Consider the following 22,199-nt stretch of genomic DNA (forward strand, 5'->3'; position numbering starts at 1 on the left):
ACTCAGTTAACAAGTAGCAGAGCCAAGACTCAAACACAGTTCTATCTTAACTCCAAAGTGCAGAGCTTTTTGTACCCTTCAAATACTTGAAGAAAGCTATACTGTCTGCTCTGTCCCACCTCCATAATCATTAAATGAATATAACATTTCCAAGAATGTTTGTATTCAAAACCATGACAGAAATTCAAAACCCTAAAACATAGAGAAGATACTATTACATAGGATTCCTCTTGAGTAGCACAAAACACAATAATAAAAACTATATTTTGTATTTGCATATATAATATTATATATTATCATCATTTTGATCAGTCTACATCAACAAGTGTTTGAGCACCTAAAGGTTACATAGCACAACACTGGGCATTTGTTAATGGGAACAGAACTCAAAAACAGTTCATCTCAAATGGAAAATGCATTGAGGAATGAACAAATACAGAAAAAGTTAAAGACTGAAGTGATTATGAAATGAAGTTGACTTCGTTTTTGGAGTAGGTCATATCTGAAAGAATAACCAAGAGGGGCTAATCTCATTTTGTCTTCCGTAACTCAGATTCTGTGACTTGCATGAAGAGAACAATGATAGTACAATCAGTTCATTTCAATGCATAGGTTTATATGCAGGGATGGGAATGAATACTCCTCCCCATTCCATGGAGAAAGATCATACCAAGCCTTATACACCATCAGGGATAGAACCACAGTCCTGCTTCACTGCTCTGTGGATGCACATAGAGTATCTAAGATCCCATTGAAAAAGAGATAAATGATTTGCCATAATTTTTCAGAAGATAATAGAGGCCTTTATGAAAAAAAATCAGTGAAAATATAAATTCAAAAGAAAACTTGATCTAGAGTCTTCAACTGCTAAGTGATGCTTCATTCGTTGAAAATGGAGTGCCAAAACTATCCATCAGAACAGGTGCCCTGTCCAGCAGCAATCCCCACCCCCACCCCAATCACTCAGTATCCTGCTTACAACCCAGCCCTTATAGCCATCATCCCGGGCAGCAAGTCCTTTGCAGGAGATGCAGCCTGACAATTGCTCCTAAGGGTCTACAGCCACAGCGACTAAAGATGCAGAAAAGATGTTCTTGGCCCCAAAGTCCTTGGCGCTCACAAATAGGTCAACGTCAGAAACAAATATGATTTTAACAGTGGAAATGACATGAAAGAAGTGGCTTACTGTCTGCTTTGCCACTCCTCCCTAAAGACCATGGGCCTTCCCCATTGCAGTGTGTGCTCCCTGGGAGGAGGGAGGGCTTGCCATCCTATTTGCATGCACAGCATTGCACAGTACTTTGCACTAGCAGGCACTTAACAAATGTTTTATGAATTTTTATTCATTCATGTTCATTTATTCACTCGTTATTTTTATTGATTCAAATACCAATGAAAATATTTTATGATGTAATGCTAGAGTTTCATGGCATGGTATGTGAAATTATACGTATTACAATGAGGCCTTGTAATCAATCTCCTTGGGCACGGCCCAAGATGGGCCAGTTTTGCATCAATTTCTACGCTATTGAGTTATTATGACCCCAATGTCATTATGTCTATGCGACAATAAGGGAAATTAAGTCAGTAAGGGAATTTTTAGTTGGTGAACCTGTATTGCTGTTATTTATACGAGTTTTATAGGTAAATTCTTGGGAACTATTTTTATTATGAAAAGGAACATTTGTTGAACAAATCTGTTTATTTCATTGTGCTTTACCCTGTTAACCTATACAATCTAATAAGTAAAGTATGATTGGGATGGCCTAAAAAACATAAAATACTATTACTAAAATATTATACAAAGCCTGGATTAAACAAAACAATAAATTTTACAGTTCTGCATGTAATTAGGAAGTAATATCTATGTTCTTAAAATTTGTGTTAAACACACTAAGAACCAAATCATACATCCATTTTTAACAAACTATACTTAAAATATACAACTACTCATATTTGTAATTCTAAAATAAACTTAGGGCTAAAGGATAATCAGTTACTTTCAAGTATATCCTACATAGTAATCCATACTTTTCCATGAAGGAAATGACAAGCACTGGTCCAGCTTAGTTTGTGGGGTCAAGCTTAATCATGTCTACTGTAGGGAAAACTTAACCCAGAGGTTCTTAACTTTTGGGGTGCCATGGATCCCCCAACCCCTTCGGCAAACTGTTGAAGCCTGTGGTCCTCATCTCAGAATGTTTTTAAATACATAAAATAACAAATAATGGATTACAAGGAAAACCAATCATATTAAAATAAAGATGTAGTTTTCCCTATCCAAGCTTATGGGCTCCTTGAAATTTATCTACTGTAGACTGTGAATCCCTGGTTAAAAACCTATGATACATAGACCAAGGGTTGGCAAACTATAACCATCAGGCCAAATCTAGCCAGTTGTCTGTTTTTGCCCACCCCCAAATAAGAATGTTTTTTACAAAGTTTTATTGTGTTTAAAAATGCAAAAAAACAAAAACAAAACCATTCTTAGCTCAAAGATGTACAAAAGCAGGCTAAAGGCTGGATCTGGATGTTAGGCTATAGTTTGGCAACTCTGATATAAACCCACAGAGTATATGCATTTGTTTCAGTAATGGGCCACATAATCAGAAATACATATATATATGAGCTACATGAACTTAGATTTCAGGAGAGTTATGAAAGAATATACTTTCACGAAGTTAGGTGGGTTAAAACATTACCCAGAGTAGGACCAGTTAGAAGGAAATTTTAGCTGGTTAAGTGTGCAAACTAATTTCCAGGATAAATATTTCAGACCACATGTTAAACCAAATACTCTCATTTTATAGTTGAAGAAACTGAGGACCACACAGGTGAAATGACCTGCTCTAGGAAGCTGGGTTAGATGACCTCTATGGTCCCTTCATGCTCTGGAAGCCCAGGAAGTGGCGACCTCTGAAAGACCAGTAGGTCGGTCGGCAGTTGTTCGGTGGCCAAAGTATTGGGCCTGGATTTGAATTTGGCCTCCACCACTTACTCTCTGAGCCCCAGCAGATTCAAGTTTCTGCGCCTTTGTACTTACTGTCCCCAGCTTCCAGAATGCTCTAACTCCCTACTTCCAACCCTTAGCTTTCCTGACTTCCTTCATGACTCCAGGAGGCCTCCAGGACCCTCCTCCCCAGCTGCCAAAGCCCGGCCCCCTGCACATATCGTGTATCTACCTAGTGGTTTCAAGGGTGAGTCGGCGAGAAGGGTTTTTCTGTGTGTCTCCACATCCCCAGCATTTAGCACAACCCTCAGCACTCAGCAGGAGCTTGAGGAGTGCTTGTTGACAACCTGGTTCTGGCCTCTGCCATTTAGTCTCTGCGCCTCAGTTTCCCCATATGGAAAACGCGAGGACAGGACCGGATCAGAGTTGTCACAAACACCCAGCTCGCACCACTCCCAGTTTAAAAATGTAACTGGGAAATGTTTAGCAAAATAGAAGTACAAGAAAAGGTAGGTAAGTCAACAGACAATAGCAGGGATCCTTACTAACGCTTTAGTTCTATTTGAGTTTGATGTCACTGGTCTAGACGACTCCTTGGGACCCTTCTTTCTCTCGAGAGTTGGGGCTGAGGGGCAGGAAGGGCAAACAGTGGGGTGCAGTGGGAAAAGCAGCGGCCTCGTTCTCAGAGGACCCGGGTTTGAATCTGCCCTCTGCCACTTATTCTGGGCCTCAGTATCGTTTTGTGAAAAAAAAATTTGGAGTAATGACCACTAAGTACGACCACTGTGTCCAGTGCCTCAGTTTCCCCTAGTGTCACAGAGGGTACTGGGGTACTGACCACTGCGTCCCGTGCCTCAGTTTCCCCTCGTGTCACAGAGGGTACTGGGGTACTGACCACTGCATCCCGTGCCTCAGTTTCCCCTCGTGTCACAGAGGGTACTGGGGTAATGACCACTCCGTCCCGTGCCTCAGTTTCCCCTCGTGTCACAGAGGGTACTGGGGTACTGACCACTGCGTCCCGTGCCTCAGTTTCCTCTGGTGACCTCTTACGTTCCCCCCGAGTCTCAGTTTCCCCCCGGAGAAGGACAAGGGGCTGCCTGGCCTGGCCGGCCTCCCAGGTGCCCGCCGCCCCTCGCCGGTCCGGGGTCGGGGATCCCCCAGGTCAGTCGGACAAGCGCCCCTCCCCCTCCCCGCTCCCCCCGGGCCGGTCTCCGGGGGGAGGGGTCTTCGACCGTGGGCAGGGGTCTGCCCGGGCTCTTACCGCTCCCCTCCCTCCCGGTAGCTCGCTCGCTCTCTCGGAAGGAAGGCGCAAGGGAGGAAGAGGAGGGGGTTGGGGCGTCGAGCCAGTCGCGCACACGCGCGCGCGCTCCCGAGGCGCGCCCGGTCCCACCGTCCACCCGCGGCCCCGAGCGCGCACCCGGCCAGGCGCGCGCCGCAGCGCCCCGAGCCGAGGGGAGGGCGGAGGATGAGGGGGCGCCTGCTGCAGAGCAGGAGGGGCGGAGTGGAGGAGACTCCGGGAGGGGCGGGAGCGGGTGGAGCACCTGGCGCATGCGCGCTGCGAGGGTGGCGGTACTTGGCGGAGCACCGGAAACTTAGAAACAAAGTTCCGAGTAGCACCGCCCCCTCCCCCAGCGGCCCCCTCCCCGCGCCTGTCCCCCCGCCCGGCGCGCACACCCTCGGGTACTTATAGGCACCACTCGCCCGCCGCGCCGCCAGACCCAGCGAGCTAGGGAGCGAGCGGACGTCTGCCCGACCACCCACCACTCAGCACCCAGCGCCGACCACCGACCGCGGACCCCGGCTTTTTGCGCCATGTCCAGCAGCTCCAACGTCGTCGCCATGAGGAAGGTGGTGCAGCAGCTCCGGCTCGAGGCCAGCCTCCACCGCGTGAAGGTGAGCCCCCTCCCCAAATACCCCCTGCAGCCCCGGGGGGGGGGGGGGCTTGGACCCCAAGCCCCGAGACCTCATCCCCCGGAGACCCCAAACCCCGAGGGCCCCATCCCTCCGAAGGTCCCAGCTCCGCAAAGACCCCAGACCCTGAGACCCCAAGCCCCGATATCTCAGCCCTCCAGAGACCCCGGCACACTTGGACTAACAAGTGTCTGAGCCTCCTCCGAATTTTCCCGAGGGGGGAACTCTTCCCCAGACCCCCGACTCCTTGTCATTCTAATGCCCGTCTCCCTTCCCGATCCTCCCGGACCCCGGACCGGGGAGTTCTGCCCCGAGTGACACCCGGGTGGGGTGGGTGGGGAGGACGGGGACAAAGACACTTTGGTGATTTCTCGAGCCTTGCCCCGCGCTCTCTTTCTGTTTGTCTCAGGTTCCAGTCTCAGATTCCCATGTGCTACCCCGTACGCTGTCGCTTTCCCCTTCTTCCCCCTTGACCCGCCCCTTCTCTGCCTCCCCCCACCCCGACAAACGTTGCTCCCCGGCGAGAGACCGATCCCGAGTCTCCTCTCTTGTCCCGTTTCTAACTGGGTTCAGCGATTATACCCCTCTCAGGTCTTAAGTTCTTCCGTCTCCTGAGAACAGGAAGAAAAACTTGAGCTGATCTTTCACAGGTTCCACTTTTTTTTTTTAAACTACCATTCTTGCTATGGAAGAAGAAAAATGAAATGAACCCGCCCTGGTGAATTTTTGGTTTGCTTCTGTTGATGCATGGTGGGGGAAAGGGTGGGAGAGAGAAAGAGAGGGAGTCAGGGGAGGACCAAAGACATGAGAAAAAATAAATTAATAAAAAAAAATGCAACCTCCCGGGACACGAGAGAAACAGTCAGCTTGGGTGCGGGGGGGAGGGGGGGGCCGGGAATAGCTTCGATTATAAAGCACTTTATAGTTTGTAAAGCGTTTTGTGCCATCCTCTTCGATGCAGGTGAGTGGATAGTACACCTCTGAGGCTTTGTGACTCGTGTGACCTTGGGCAAAGAACTTAACCTTTCTGGGCCTCAGTTTCCCTATGTGTAAAATGAGGGGATTGGGCTCAAGGACTTAGAAGAAACCTTCTGTGACCCCGTCATGCCCCTCCTAGACAAACTCATTCGGGTCAATCAGTCTATCATTTATAGGCTGCCCAATCTATAAGCCCACCATCTTTTAAGCCTCAGCTCAGATCCTATCTCCTCATGAATCTGACCTTGATTCATACCTTTCTTAAAACTCCCTTTTTACAGTATCAATGAGCACTGTTAGACGCTACCCATTTCCTAACTATTGCTTATAATCCAGCTTTAAATACATCAGGATGGAATACTGCCTTGTTTAATCAGTTTCATGCTTATTTTCATTTCTACAACTGGATTATAATTTCTTTGTTGGCTAGCTCTATTATATATACACCTTTATCACTAGGACAGGGCTAGACCACACGGTTGAGGTGTGATAACAGCTGGTACTTGATGCAGAATTTCAAGACTAGCAAATCCATTTACATTCATATCTTCCTTGATTTCCACTGCAACCCTGGTGAGATTGGTTGTCACTTTCAGTCATTAACCTCATTATTTAGCTGAGGAAACTAAGACTCAGGTTATTTGGTGAAGGAGATTCACAGCTAGTTAAGTCTTGAGAGTAGTGTTTGAACCCATTTCTCTCCTCAGAGTCAGCTATTTCTACCTAATTGGCTTCTGTGGACCATGGGCGTATTTACATATTAAGGGGTAGGGGAAGCACTTTCTTAGATAACATGGTGTACAGTAACTGTTTCAAGTGGGCAGATTTCAGAATGATTGAAAAATTGTCTTGATTAGACAAGTCTTAAATTGGAATGAGAAGTCATCTCAGATAATTTGGTCCAACCTTATGGGAAAGGTCTTTAAAAGTGGCTGGATATGAAGCCAAGTAAAGCCACAGTGATGGAGATGGTGAAATGGGTATGGTGTTCATGGGATTCAAGGTCATAGCAGACAAGAGGTAAATTTAACAAAGGAAAGGTAGAAAGATGGTGGTGGGAGTAGAATATCCAAGTTCAGCAAATGTGAAGTCCAGTTCTGTGAAATGGTAAAGTCTGAAGTAGAGTAGAAGAGGTATTTTGTTTATAAGCAGTCTATGTGATAGGATCACTTAGCATATGCATACTAGCCTTTAATTAGTGCATACATTCTCTTTGAGGTATAGTATTTTTTGTTTTGAGTAAAGAGCTGAGAAAAACCTTCATTAAAAATATTTCCATCACCTAACAACACTGTTCTCTATTTGTTATAAATAGGTTTCTCAAGCAGCTGCTGATCTGAAACAGTTTTGCCTGCAAAATGCCCAAAATGATCCCCTGCTGACTGGGGTATCTTCCAGCACTAATCCTTTCCGGCCCCAGAAAGTCTGTTCATTCCTGTAGCAAGATGATCTTAAGCTACTGGGAAGGGTAAGTTACCTTAAAAAAAAATAAAAATCCAGCAGGTTTAATTCCTTTGTTGAACACAGTTGCCCAGATGTATCTACCTGCACCTTTTCCCAGTTGGTTCCAGTTCTATCTACTGAAGTAATGTAATATCTAATTACACTTTAACTTAGCAGTGCTCTTCTATTTAGCTGTCTTGCCAATTCAAGATGAATATTCTTTGGCTAAGTATACACTAAAAACTGGCCCAAGAACACCATTACTGATTTTGGCTGGATGTGAATTGTTAATGGAGGAAAATACCAAGTTCTGAATTCAGAAACAAATTGTTGAAATTTCTACAATTGAGTTAATCAACTTGTTTAGATAGTGAGCCAGAGGATCAGGAAACTAATGATTATTAAACAAAAAAAACTTAATCATTCCATGTAAAATACTATGTAGAGGCATTTACTAAATCATCTAAGGAAAATGAAACTGCAATTTTAAAACTAAATGACGCTGACAATCTGATATCTTTTTGTGCATACTGAAGCTTAAATGGCAAAACCTGGTTGGTATTTTTTTCCCAGTTAACTTAAAAACAGTTAGCCAGGAAGAAAATTTATCAACTAAAATAAATAGCCAAGGAAATAGTTCAGTAGCATTAGCTAGAAGAAAAATAAGCAGCCTTAGTCTCTTTTTGATTTTTTCTTGTGTAAGGAGTGTTAACAGGTCCACCCTTTATAGAAATTCTGAAATCTTGAGTGTTCAGGAAGCTGTTTCCTGAAAATACCATGTTCCAGTTGTACCCTCCCTACTTGAGCTCTCTTTGTAATATGGGAGTGTACAATCAGAAGCCCATGTGTGTAGAATTACCATGTATTCCAAAAGTAACCACCGCAGCTGTATAAGGTGCTGCGGCACCAGCAGCAAGTACTTTTAATACAAAGGGTTCTTTCCATCACTAGTTACACAGAGTGGCATGTTCTATGTTTAACGTTGTGTTTAGAATCAGCTCCATTCACAAATGAATGAATAAATAATGGGTATACAAATAAGTTATTTGGTTCTCATAACTCTTAGAGGCACTTGCCTTTTATTATACAGGTGAAACTCTGGTTATGACTTGTTAAAAGTTCACAGGATAGCAAAAGAGTAATTGTTCTCCTGTGTAAACTTTTTTCCTTTCAGATCTCTGAATCCAATCTTCATATGTGGATCTGTGACGTGATGTGATGTTCTGTGATGTGAATTGTGACTATTCAAAGGAGAGAGAATTCTGAAGCCTGCACAAAAGTTTAATCTATATGTGTGTAACAATGTGCCAAGTTAATCATCCAAATTTCAACTTGTGTCAGACTTTCTCATCTACCTCTCCGAATTTTCATTGATTTCTGTTTTGTACACTGGCAAGAATACAATAAAGTATTCAGATGAAAATCAGATTTTTGTAGTTTTTTAAGGGTTAATAATGGGTTTCAAAGATTCATAGGGTAAAAATAAAATATTAAGGGGAAAAAAAGAACCATGGGATAAACCTGAAAATCAAATGTAGTATATATGTACATAAACTTAATCCTTTACATACAGGATGTCCTTTGAGTTATTTCTGTAGTGGTGAAAAGCACTCCTTAATTATTAGATTCTCTCTTCTGGTCCCTATCATACCAACATCATAGAATATGATATTGCAAGGTTATCACCTATCTAATGGATAGAAAGATGCAAAGAGATTCTTTTAATGACTTGGTGTGTGACCAGAGAGGTACTAGACTCTTGGTTTCTGGACTCCTAGTCTAATTCTCTTTTCAGCCATTCCACAACTTTCGTTTTCTTCTACTAGGCAACAAACTTGACTTAAAAAAAAAAAAAAAGGTTATTCATACTATTCCCAGCTCTCAGTACAAGCTGAAAGTTATAAAAAATAAATACATTAAAGAACATACTCCAACATTCGTTTATTATTACTACACAGAGCTGACAAATTCAAAGAATAATCAATGAAAGGAATTTCACTGACAAATATATATACATATGGCTAAAAAGTGAATCTGTCTTCAGACGAAGTCTCTTCAGTCAAAAATAACACTTCAAAACAGGTGATGTCCAATTCTGCTTTCTCAATACTTCATAAATGAAATTTCCTTCTACTTGTGTCCATTTCACGGGGCTAAAAATCCAAACAAAAAAAATGGCTTAAGTAAAACACATAAGTACAAGAGTAAAAACAGCTTAAGGTTAATAAAATAAATAAGTAAATTTTAAAATGTAAACAAAATTAAAGCTAATAAAATCTATAGTACGTACATATATGAGAAAAAGTTTCATATTTATGTGGTACTAGGGCCTTAGTTGGATGCCAAGTCAAAAGAAGCTGTTTCCCTGTTTACTAAAAAATTAGGTGTAGTCTAAGCCATAATAAGTAATCTTGTTAAAGCAAAAATTATTGCCCAAAATGTTCCTACTTGATTGTCAAAAAGAAACTATTTCAGATTACTACCTTACACACAATTTTCAAACCAAGTATTTCTAGAGATCTTTGAAAGAAACTAGTCAGAACAGTTAGCTTTATCCCAGGGGTGGGGAACCTTCTCATGATGGATGACCCCACTAATATTTAGCTGTAATCAAATAAGGCTGCATTGAAGAAACTTCAATTAGATATACTTAAAAATGTACATTATTTTGTAAAAATCTAACTACCATGTACTTAATAATTTCAAAAAATGAAAACCATTTAAGTTAACTAACTTAATGATTTTGTTGGGTCTGCTTTTTGTTGGAAAGCATCTGAACATTTGGCTGCAAAATGGAGGCCTGCAGTTTTAGTTGATCCTCTAGATGGTGATCAGTCATTTGTGACCTTAAGGGTGCCTTGATTTGGGTTAGGTAGGAGAATGTAACTTCACAGCAGCAATAAGTGGTTGAAAAACAAAAAAGACTTTGTTGGGGCATGTTGCCAAAGGTGTGGGTATTCCACTGCATTTTTCCATATTTCAACTGGATCTTTCTTAACATCAAACAATGACTTTAAAATGTCATCTACTGAGAACTCCATCGATTCCATCTGTAGTTCTTTAGGTGCCTTGGTGATATCAACTAGATGAGGCTGAAATGCTAATTTGAGTATGATGTCATGATTCGCAAAGTCAGCGAATCTTTCATTGTATTCTCCAATTAACCGGTCTATAACAGCTGCATAGTCTTCAAATAATTCACATATATCATCCTGCTCACCAGTGACCTGTGCTATTTGGGGAAAATGTTCATCTGAAATCTCCTTTTGAAGAAGTGTTTTGAAAAAAGAAAGCTTCTTTTGAAATGTGCCGATTTTTTTTGCCACCTATCTTATACAGACTTAGTTTTACCTTACAAAGAAATATTCAAGTCGTTTTGATTTGACATGGTATCACAGAGAAATGCAGCATTCCTATAGAAATCTTCTTTCAATAATTCACATAGCTGATTCTGTTCTTCAGAAATATTAACTATCTGTTCTCACAGAGATAAAATTTTGGCTAATACCTGTCCCTGAGACAGCAAACATACTTTAAAATGATGCAGCAAATAGACACTGAAAACCTCATCATTCAATTTTAGCATATTATGAAACTGACAATGCTGCATTTGTACAAATATAGTTAACAGTACTTATAACCTGTTGCAGAGTGTCACTTAAAACAGTGGTTTTAGCACAGAGATTTTCCAGATGTAAGATACAATGAAAAGAAATAAGGGCATCTGGATCTGTTAATACTTTACTTTATGCAATAAACCCCTCATGTTTTCCAGTCATGGAAGGGGCCCCATCTGTACATACACTCACTAAATTTACCAAATTCAGTCTAACTTCAAGACATTTATCTTGAAAGTTGTTGAAGATATCTATTTCCTGTGTTCTGTTCACAGGAGTGCCCAAAGCAAGTAACTCTTTGCAGTAAAGAAAATCTTTTACGACCCAAATGAAGTGTAAAACATGTGCTGAATCAGTAGTATCAATTGATTCATCCAAAGTGGCTGAATATATATTTTCCTTTTGAAGTATGGCATGAAGCTGTTTTGTTAAGTTGAAGGCTAATTCATGCTGCTGATCGGTTAGGGTTCTCCTTGAAAGAGGCAGTTGTTTGTACTTTGAAACGTTACGGGGGAGGGAGGTCCCTAAGCATCCTACAGCTTCAATGATGCATTCTTTCACAATTTCTACATCACTAAATAGATTCCCCTTTTTCCCAAGTACATAAACTACTTCATAAGTTGCTTCAGTGGCATTATTTCCAGGTCTTATAGGTACTTAAAAGAACTCTTTGCTTTTGCTTTTAATCTTTTCATTTCTGCAATACAACCTTTTGCACCTCTCTAATTTAAAATATTTGTGGTCCTTATGAGTGTTATAATGCTGATCAGCACTGAATTTCTTAAATGTTAATATTGCAGTATCACAAAGCAAGCAAATCATTTTATCTTTAGCAGAAACAAGACAGTATTGCAATTCCCAATCCTCACTAAAAAATCTGTTTTCTTCAGCTTTCTCTTGGTCTTCTTTAACATGATGAGCTGTTAAGCAGACAGAATTAAAAAAATACTGTCGAGCTGTGCAACTATTCACAAATTCCACTTCAAATAGAAACACAGTGCACCATTGTCAAAACTGGCATACTCAACCCCTATAAACTCTCTCCAATCAGCTTCATGTGGTGATAGCGCTAATGGGGGGGGGGGGGGCAGGGAAGAGTTAGAACTAAATAATGAGCAGCCAGCAATTTAGACTTTATGGCTTACATATGTTCTAACTGTGCTGGTCAATCTGGGAAGATTATTTTGTTGGAACTTATTTTATTCTTTGGTATTTTAAATAGGTTCATTTTAAAAATAAAATAAAAATATAAAAGACAAACAAAAATGTATTAATAAAAATAAAAGGATTTGTTCTGGAAAATTTGGATTAAATCAAAAGGCCGAATGTAGCCTTAAAACCAGAGGTTCCCCACCCCTGTTTTGTCCTTTTATCCACTCCAATTTGGGCACAAGCATGTCAGAGTTCAGGATTCTAGAACAGACCTCATTCCTAAAGCTTAAAAATCATTTAGAAGAGGGTTTCTTTTTGCTTCATGATTTTAAAACTGATTGATTACTATTTCAGAATTGTAACACATACCTTGTGAACCCATTCATATTCTCCATATTTAGAATCAAAGGTTCCTTTTTGAAGAGATCTCAATTTTAAGGTAAAACGCGGTCCAAGTTCTTGAATTCCCACTTTCTTTTCGCTCTTAAAAAGATATCTTGAACAATAAAAGAAAGGTTAATAAAATGATTTTTTAAAATTCATCTTTAACTAGAAGCTAAACCAGCTCTCTTAGTTTCTTTCTACATGACAAAAAACAGAGCCTAAGTATCTTTGAGATGGACAGCACCTCCAAAGGTTTTTTAGATGAATCCCTACCTGAATCATCAATCTTCTGTCTTAACATCTGCAACATGTAACCATCCAGCCTCCACTAGACATCCCTATTACAAGCAGAAACCTGCTACCTCCCCAAGCGGCCCATTTCAATTTCTAGACAGCTTTGTTTGAAATATTTCCTTAAATCTGGCTTTCTGCAATTTCCATCTACTGGTCCTAGGCCTGTACTCAGGCTGAGCAAAATAAATCAAATTCCTCTTTTATGTTCAATCTTTACATGGCAACACGTTTTCTCTCCACCATACCTAGCTGCCTTTCTCTGGACTCATTTCTCCCTGCTAATGCCACTCTTTAAACATGGTACTTAGAACTGAAAACAGTGTAACTCCAGATGTTATCTGACTAGAAGAGTAAGTAAGACTATCACTGCTCTCATTGTAGACACTACACCTCTATCAATGATTACTAAAATTGCATTTGTTTGGGAGGTTGAAGGAATATCATAATAAACGATCAACATTTACTTACTGAGCTTAGTTAAATAAAACTATGTAGCCATCTATCCCCGATTTATATAGTTGACTTAATGACCATAAAGGCTAGACTTTATCCTATTGAATTTAATCTGATTAGATTCAGCTCACTGTTCTAGTCTGATTCTTTTAACCAAGAGATGAGTTAACCTTTGCATTTCTAGCTTTTATGTTCTCTAAATGAATACCATGTATAGTGTCCTTCATCTAAGTTCCTGATAAAAATATTGACCTGAATAGGACCACAGACAATTATGAAGCATGACACTAGAAATTTTCTTGAGTTTCCTATGAATACATTAACACTGTGTTCAGCTGTCCAACTTCTTTTCAGTCTGCCTTATTACCTAACCGTGCTCCACCTTGTTGTGTACAATGACAAGTAAACTGGCTAGTTTGGCTAAGAGTGCTCACAGGGAGGAATAGGTAAAATGCTAGGAGAGAGGGAGTTGCTAAAGCTAGCCTCTGAAGGGTTGTAGATGCCAAACAAGGGAGTTCCTATTTGACCTCTAGGATCAAATGCTTTTTTTTTGAGTGAGGGTTAGCTCTGTATTTTTGGTACGTCACTCTGGCAGTTCTCCCTCTAATCTTCAATCTCTTCCTATCTACTGGCTCTTTCTCTGCTCTCTTCAAACATGTTCAGGCCTCTATCCTTAAAAAACCCTCCCTTGACCATTCCATTCCCTCAAGCTATTATCTTTCTTCCTTTCCAGAACCAAACTTCTACAAAAAATTGTCTACACTACCTGTCTCCACTTTCTCCTCGCACTCCTCAAATATTTACAACCTAGTTTCCAACCTCATCATTCAAATGAAAGTGCTCTCCTCAGAGTTGCCAATGATCTTGACTACCAAGTCTGATGATCTTTTTTTTAACCTTCATTCATCTTGACCTCAAAGAATTTGACACTGTGGATCACTTTGTCCTCATCAAGATTCTTCCCGCTTTGGGTTTCGATGACACTGCTCTCTCTTGGTTCTCCTATCTGATCATTCCTTCTCAGATCCCTTGGCTCGTTAATAACAATCCAATCACAGTTAGTAATTACAACCATAGCCCAAGGCTGCCCTGGACCCTCCTCTTCTCTATATATACCTCTTGGTGATGTTACAAAGCTCCCACAAATTTAATTATCTCTCTGAGGATGACTGTCAAGTCTAGATGTCTGGCCTTAAGACTCTCTGCTAAGCACCACTCCCGTATCTCCAAAACTGTCTAATGAGTATCTAAACTCAACATGTGCAAGAAAGGAACTCATTTCCTGAAATCCACTCTACTTAGGAACTTCTCTATTTTTGTTACGGTCCCCAACATCTTTCCAGTCACCCAGCTTCATAGCATACCAGTCTTCCTCAACTCCTCTCACTTGTCTCACATATTCAGTCAACTGCCAAGTCCTGTCAATTTTCCCTCCACACCTTCCCATCCACTCTCTTCCCTTTAGTCACATGGCCATCCCCTAAGTTCAAGCCCTAACCACCTCTCTGAAACAATTAAAATGGCCTCCTAATCTGTCACACTGGCAGACTGAAATCCCTAAAGCACATGTCTGACTGGGGCCAAGGAATACTCAGCTCCATCAACACCAGCAGTTTAGGTCCTCTAGGGCTGTCTTAAACTCCTATTCAGCATTTAAAGCCTACCTGTTTCAGGGCTTCGCTCCATCTACAAACCAATCAAACCTGCCCCAAACCTTGCTGTTCCTCACCCATATCTGGAATGTATTCACTCCTCACCCCTTTCTCACAATTTCTAGTTTTCTTCAAGGTCAGCTCAAGCACCAGTTTATATGAGATCTTTCTGGTTCCCTTCCTCCCACCCAGCTCCTAGTGCCTCTTCCCCAACCCACCAAAGTTATTTTGTATTTGCTTTGTATGTGTCTTGTATCTATACACAGAGACTTTTGTCTTTGTGGCTCCAAAGCCTAGTCTGTGCCACACAGAGGAACTCAATAAATGCCTGCTTATTGGCTGACTAACTGGAGAGGGAGCACCTGGAGGCTACAGGGGTACTGCAACAGTCCAGGTAAAAAGCAGTAGAGAGAACGGAACAGCTACAAAAGATGCTGTGCAGGCAGACTCAATGAGACCTGGTGGCTGACAGAGTGAGGGAGAGTGAAAAGGCAAAGATGACCCCAATACTGTGATCCAGGGTGACTGATAAAAGGGGGTAACCTTGGCAGAAATAGGGAAATCTGAAGGAGAGGGAAGATAATGAGTTCTGTTTTGTACACAATGATTTTGAGGATACCCCAGGACGTTGGATTAGAAATGCCCAAAAAGTACCTGGTGATGAAAGGTGAGAAACTCATGAGAAACTGGGGGTCAGAGATATTATCCAGGGAGGACCCAAAAGAGAAAACAAGGTAGAATTAAAACAGTTAAAAAGACAAGGAAAGCAAGATAAGGGAACCATGACTGAAAAGAAAATGGAAGGCGGGTATGACTGTCAAGGTGACAAGGGGGTAATGAGATAACTGGGGGTGATAACTCCAGAGTTCACCCTGGAGGCACAAGAAATCTGTCACAGCAATTCAACAGAAGTGCTACTAGTGAGGAAGACAAAGGACTCAAATCTTCCATTTCAGCAAATATGGAGAGCAGAGTATAGGTTAAGTCTATTTCTACCACAGCCAAATGACTTATCTATGCTCAAAATGCAGAATGGTCTCCCTTAGAAAAATAAGTCAAGCGGTTCAAGGAATGGCTTACTATGAGATCGGGGAGAACGCAGGGATTAGTTAGAAATAAAAACAAGGAAGGGCTTCCCTGTAAAGACAGCAAAAAAAAAAGGATCTCAAGAAACAGAAAACAAAGCTGACCAGGTAGAAGTGAGACAGAGGCAAAAGGAGAGAAGAGATGAAGCTAAGAAATGGTTGTGAGAGTCTTCCAAGTGGAGAGGAAGGTGAACTCTCTGAGGAGGATGCAGTTGCTTGTCCCCCAAAGAATAACAGTGGAGATCTACCAGAGGAGCTACTGCAAGAAACCACTCTGGAAGGGACTGAGGAGGAAGAGAGGAGCAGTGGTGGGTGACTTCCCACTGAGGGAATTGAAGCAGCTCTTTGTTGGCCTGAAACAGCAACAGAAAGGTCCTTCCTGGTGCAGGCATCCAGGATGGGGCAGAGAACTTCCTAAGATTTATTAACCCAGGTAACTTACTAGCCACTTCTAGAGAATTCTATGGACACAAATAATATTGACACACAGAATCTAGAAAGCACTGCTAAAGATGACAAAGTCTTAGGCGAGAACCTCAGGAGCCCAAATGTCATTTTCATCACTGTTTTCAGATCAGAAAGAATACCTTCTGAAGAGAACAGCAGATTAAATAAGTGAACCTCTCATTAAAGACATGGTGCCAGCAAAATGTGTTTAGATTTCAACACCACAGCTTAAAAAATAGGAATGACAAGCTCCTGGTCCAGAATGGAAACTACCTAACGATATCTGGTATGAGTATCTTCAAAAGAGTTTTAAGCTGAAAATGAAATGCATAATGTAGATAACTATCTATGTATATCCGCCAAACTAGATATTTCAAAGAATAGCTACTAAGTAAGATGAAGAAAAACAATAGATAATTCCCAGTAGTTTAAAGAAGAAAAAAAATCCAAGGAAGGCGCCAACAATAAAACCAATGGTTTTAGTTATCTATAAATAAATGCACAATATATGGGTAAGAAGCAAGAGGAACTAACAGCCCTAATAGAAGGATGATAATTTGATCATAAAGGTACCAATGAGTGTTGATGGGATGACACTGATAACTGGTACATGATTCAAAAGGTAGAGGTGTTTAAGTTATTTTGCTTCAGTTTTCTCCTCTAAGAAGAATGATCTGAAAAGAGAGAATAAAAATGACCAACAGGGAGCTGACATCCAAGATTAGGAGGCAGATAGTAAGACAATCCCTCTCCGTCCACAAGCACATTTCCAGGCCAAGATAACTATATCCTTCAGCACTAAAACTCGCAGATATGATTACTGAGTTATCATCAGTGATCTCTGAAAGATCATAGAGAACAAGACAGGCCAAACAGAATCAGAGAATAGCAAATTTTCCAGTTTTCAAAAAAGAGTGCAAACTATAGAACTGTGACCCTACCTTCAATTCTTGACCAAATTATCAATGATATATTTAACGCAACACTTAATAAAGAGTTTAAAAAAAAAGCCAGCATTACTTCATCAAGGACAGGTCAAGACAGACAAACCCCATTTACTTTACCATCTGAGTTACTAGACTTGTAAATCAAGGGAATGCTTTCATTTACTTAAATTTTAGCAAAGCTTTCGAATAAATCTCCATCTTGTTTTGGAGGACAGGATATAGAAATGTGAGTAAGATGACAATATCGTTAGGTTGAACGGCCAGAATCAAAGAGTAGTCACTAACAGCTTGGTATCACTTTGGAGACAAGTACTTAGTGAAATTTCCCAGGGATGGGAGCATGGCTCTTAGCCAAAGGCATAGATGGCATGTTTATCAAATTTGTAGATGATACAAAATTAGGTAGCTAATTTACTAGAAAACAAAGTTAGGATTCAAAAATATCTTCATAGACAAGAATATTTGGTTAAATCCAAAATCACACCACATTAGAATATTTTGTTCAGTTCCAAGTGCCACATTTTACAAAGGACATTGATAAGCTACGGAGTATACAGAAAATGGAAACCAAGATGGTGAGGACCTCAAGTATATATCACATAGAGATGGGCTAAAGGAACTATGCATGTTTAGCCTGGCAAAGAGGAGATTTAGAGAGGACACTATGAATGTGCTGTCATATATAAAAGGAACAGACTTGCTGTTTGGTCCCAGAGAAGAGGACTAAGAGGAATGGGTAGAAGTATCAGAGGCCAGTTTAGGCTTGCTCTGAGGTAAATGTCTGGAAGGGCTAACTCAGAAGAGAGTTAGCTCCTTTTCATCAAGTGTCTTCACACACAGACTGGATGACTACTTGTTAAGGATCTTATTAGGGTAAAGCTTTGATCAGGACAGTCTTTGAGCTCCCAATTCTGAGACCCTGGGATACTTGACATATCACTAATATAAAAAAAGACAATGTAAGGTTTTTTATAACTGTGAAAGGCCATGTAATTATCAGTTTTTTATTAATATTAATATTCTTAAAGTACATAGATCTAATTAAATCTCTTATTAATTCTATTATATAACTGAAAATTTTACCTGTGAAATCTGAAAAAGATGTAATCCCGCTGATTATGAAATGTTGCAACTTGCCTTCCAATAAACTGAGGATCATGGGGGAAGAGAGAAGCAAACATACGTCCAATGGAATGACCCAGTCTTGTTGTAAAATTATTCAGAATTACTTCAGGTGAATGTTGGGTGGGTTCTTTCCCTTTCCTCTGGAACAATTTTGCAGAATTACTACAGGCTTAAAAGAGCTAACATAGTTCGAGCCTTAACTGCATAGTACACACCAAGATTTCTTTAGTTTTCATCTTAAAATGATGCAAGAAAAGCACTGCTCATTCCAATATCAAATAAGAATTTATTCAAAATAAACATTTAAAATATACATTTTCAAAGAATAGCTTAGCAGATTAATTTAAGATCTGCAACTGTAAATCCTGATAGTTACTTCAGTCTAAAACCAGAGACTGAGCCAATGGGCACTCAGCTCAAATTACTTACAGATTAAAGAAGGTCCTTTCCACAAAAAGACAAGGCAAATCTCATTGGTAGAGTGCCTTTATTTTTATGAAAACTTGGGACAAAAGGAAATGTTATATTTTTTAATACTTATAAGAACAAAAATGAAACATTACAATTTGTACATTTCTAAAAAAAAATAGAAAAATGGAATGGAAGCAATTAGAAAGCTGCTCTCTGGAGAAGAACAAAACAATTCATGCTTCAATAAGAACAGAAAAAGTTTTCTGTAAGCATTGTTAGGAAGGATATAATTTAGAAATATGCATACTAATATTTCAAGCAAAGGGATAAACAAAAAACTTACCTTTATCTCTTTGCGGAGGCGAACACTGCTCATTCTAAAATGAGCAGTTGGACCATGAGGCAAATGACTTAAAACAAGTCCATCTGATTACAAAATTAAGAACGAATAGAAACCGAATTGATTCAAACATAGCAATTTATGAAATAAGTCCTCTAGATACTTAGAATACTTATAATCTTTATCTTATTTTCTATTAAATTGGGGCTGAGGATGTGGAGAGAAAATAAATGCTTGCTTAATTGAAAAATAAAACAAATTGAAAAAAAAAAACTACTCTAACCTTATCACTGAGTCGTTTTTCCAAATACATAAAAATATCTCAGGTTACAAACTGGCATGTGAGAAGTCAATCTAAAAATACACACTTCTACCTACACAGACTATATAAGTCACTATCTTCCTGGCGCCACTCTCTGACCTTGTAGCCATTACTTTCAACATACAGATACCATGACCATGAACAACCATTTACTAAGCACCTACTATGTGTGCTAAGCCCTAGGTGAAGTATGAACCCCAGGGGCTTATTTGTACAATGAATTCTAATGTTGTTACATGGCTCATCAACTTCAGTGGGGAGGTGAGCTGCCTGTGCTCAGCAACCTAAGTCAACCCAGGAGTTGCCATCTTTCTCCTGTCCACTTTCTTCACTGATAGACCTCAAAGAAGGAGTCACATTTTCTCTGGACTTTCAGGGAAGTTAAAAGGTATTCTGGGACATTCCACACACACCAGCTAGCTGTACCAGTAGTATCAGCAGCAGGGGCTAGAAATCTGTTGAACTGAGTATATGTAAATGAGTCGACTCCAACTTTGGGGAAGATGTTTTAAACTTCAAAGGTTCATACTATAGGGAAAGTGGTACTGATGGGAGTATCAAGTGAGATAAAATATACAAAGTACTGCAAACTTCAACATTCCATATTAATGTCTGTTATTACAATAAATAGAAATAGGGAGAAAAATGTGCTTCATTTGTTTGTTGCTTTTTGAAGCAATAAAAAAAACGACAGCATTTGCCTTGAAACAGAATATTTTTCTAGAACAATTAAATATGGGTCTGGTGATGGATTGTATGTCTGCCATCCAAGGACTAGCTCAGCTCAAGCTGGAGAGGCTCAGCATTGATTTAATGGCAGAGTGATGAATTTTTTCGTCACAACAACTCTCAAGGACCATCTCCTACACTCCAGAAGGGCTGTCTGTGATCTGCAGAGGGAGGTCCCACACCAAGAAAATTACAAAGCCTTAAAACACCAGAATTAACTAAACAAGTAACACAGTTAGTATGCTACATTCCACTCACAGCCAACTGAAGAAAATAATAGTACCCGCGAGCACCCTGTCGCAAAGTTGTTTTTCAGTCTATTTTAGTTTCCCGAATACAAGTGTATAGTCATATTTATTTAATTCATTACCCTGAAAACATCACTGTCCTATAAAAACAATAAAAAAAAGAGACATCAAAGTTGCTTGGTTGTCCTTTTTTAAAGAGTTTTTTGTTTTTTTAAGCATACCGCCTTAAGGAAAAAAAAAGTTTCTTCATCATAGACTGAGTTAGAAAGGATCTTAGAGAGCATCTAGTCTACCCTCATTTTATACATGAAGAAACTGAGGCCCAAAATGGCCACCTGATTTGCCTAAAGCCCTAAAGTCTCAAAAGTCATTAAGTGGCAGAAGGGTAATGTGTAATCTTGGCAACATGAAAAATAGCTCTCCTCTATTTTCTGAATCCTTAGTAATTTAATCCCAATAATACTGGTGCATTACAGGTAGGCTTCCTTAATGTCACTAAAATTTGTCCTACTAATTTTTATAAATAGATCTTATTTTTTCTTATTCCTAAGTTTGGTGATAACTTGTTTCAATGACACATTCATCTTGAGACAGGATAAACCAAAAGAAAAAGGCTGTCTGTAGTTGGTAGAAACTGACTCATAAAGAATTTTTTGTTCAGATTAAAAAAAAGAACCAGATTGAGGAAATGTACTTATTTTTCTTTTCCAAAGGATACTTGGTATTTTACGATCTTCATTGATAACAATCAGATCTGTGAAATCTCGAGAGATACACTGGGGGATAATTCTTTTTAGAGCTAGTCCTCTTCGGTAATAAACATGTGAGTTTGGTATAACGGTGGACAGCTGTTCGCAGAACCTCACTGTTCTCTGCAAAACAAAACTTTTGAAGTCTCTTATGATGATAACAAAGAATCATACAGCCAAGTCAGACAACAGCACCAGTTTTAGACTGGCAATTCAGAACACAGTGCTCCTAAATAGCGTTACCCTAGATTACCAAGATCTCATTTATCTTACACACAAAGAGGAAGCTAAGTGTTAAAGCTAATGAATATTAAGAGTTAGGAAACTAAACAAACAGGGCCATTATCAGATATTTTAGTAAATATGTTTACCCCACGAGGTCTGTCTGATGTGGTAATAAGGATCTTGGGAGAAGTCTGTCTGTTGAAATGAGAAGCAAATTCATCTGTAGCTTCATCATAAGCAACCTAAGAACAAAGGATGCATGAATTTACAAAATTGTATAATGGCAAAAATATGCTAATGACTTAAAGCACAGAAGGAAGTTCGATACCAAAACAAAACGAAACAAACCCCAACAAGAAACCTAGAAAAGCTTGGCTGTTTAGGTCAATTTATTAAAAACAAACACTTATTCATTTATTTTTTTCAACCTGTTCAATTCTGGATCCAGCTGAGTGTTTAACAATAGCTTCTGCCAAGACATATGCATGTAAGTACACTGATATACAGTTCCTATGGGTCAGCTCTATATAAGGTCATCCATTCGACACTAAACATTTCTCTTTTTTTTTTTTTTTGAGAAATTGTGAACAAATGAATGAAGAAGCAGTTTTTTTTAAACAACAATAAATGTTGGGGATACAAAAACAAAATCAAAGACAGTCCCTGCCCTCAGGGATCTTCATTCCAAAGAGAAAGACAACACATCCAGGGGAGTGGTGACCAGGGAGGGGCACTCT

General features: G+C 39.9%; 3 protein-coding genes across 3 annotated transcripts in view; 1 reads left to right on the forward strand and 2 right to left on the reverse strand.

Annotated features, from left to right (window-relative positions):
• Window positions 1-4,291, reverse strand: part of SPATA1 (spermatogenesis associated 1) — a 77,260-nt gene extending 72,969 nt beyond the window's left edge. Inside the window, exon 1 of the mRNA XM_036754778.1 lies at window positions 4,212-4,291. The gene's annotated coding sequence lies outside the window, so the exon portion shown is untranslated. The remainder of the gene's footprint in view (window positions 1-4,211) is intronic.
• Window positions 4,292-4,590: 299 nt separating this feature from the next.
• GNG5 (G protein subunit gamma 5) lies at window positions 4,591-8,708 on the forward strand. The gene is made up of 3 exons (XM_036753447.1): window positions 4,591-4,843; window positions 7,155-7,307; window positions 8,457-8,708. Exons 1-2 carry the CDS (start codon window positions 4,763-4,765, stop codon window positions 7,278-7,280), a joined length of 207 nt encoding a protein of 68 aa, XP_036609342.1. The 5' UTR covers window positions 4,591-4,762; the 3' UTR covers window positions 7,281-7,307; window positions 8,457-8,708.
• Window positions 8,709-9,194: 486 nt separating this feature from the next.
• RPF1 (ribosome production factor 1 homolog) overlaps window positions 9,195-22,199 on the reverse strand; it is a 33,994-nt gene continuing 20,989 nt past the window's right edge. Inside the window, exons 4-9 of the mRNA XM_036757891.1 lie at window positions 21,609-21,704; window positions 21,207-21,360; window positions 19,193-19,275; window positions 18,397-18,578; window positions 12,421-12,547; window positions 9,195-9,435 (exon numbers count right to left, since the gene is read on the reverse strand). Coding sequence (XP_036613786.1) covers window positions 9,394-9,435; window positions 12,421-12,547; window positions 18,397-18,578; window positions 19,193-19,275; window positions 21,207-21,360; window positions 21,609-21,704 — 684 coding nt within the window. The 3' untranslated portion in view covers window positions 9,195-9,393. The remainder of the gene's footprint in view (window positions 9,436-12,420; window positions 12,548-18,396; window positions 18,579-19,192; window positions 19,276-21,206; window positions 21,361-21,608; window positions 21,705-22,199) is intronic.

Source organism: Trichosurus vulpecula, chromosome 4 (assembly GCF_011100635.1).
Source record: "Trichosurus vulpecula isolate mTriVul1 chromosome 4, mTriVul1.pri, whole genome shotgun sequence".
NCBI lineage: Eukaryota > Metazoa > Chordata > Mammalia > Diprotodontia > Phalangeridae > Trichosurus > Trichosurus vulpecula.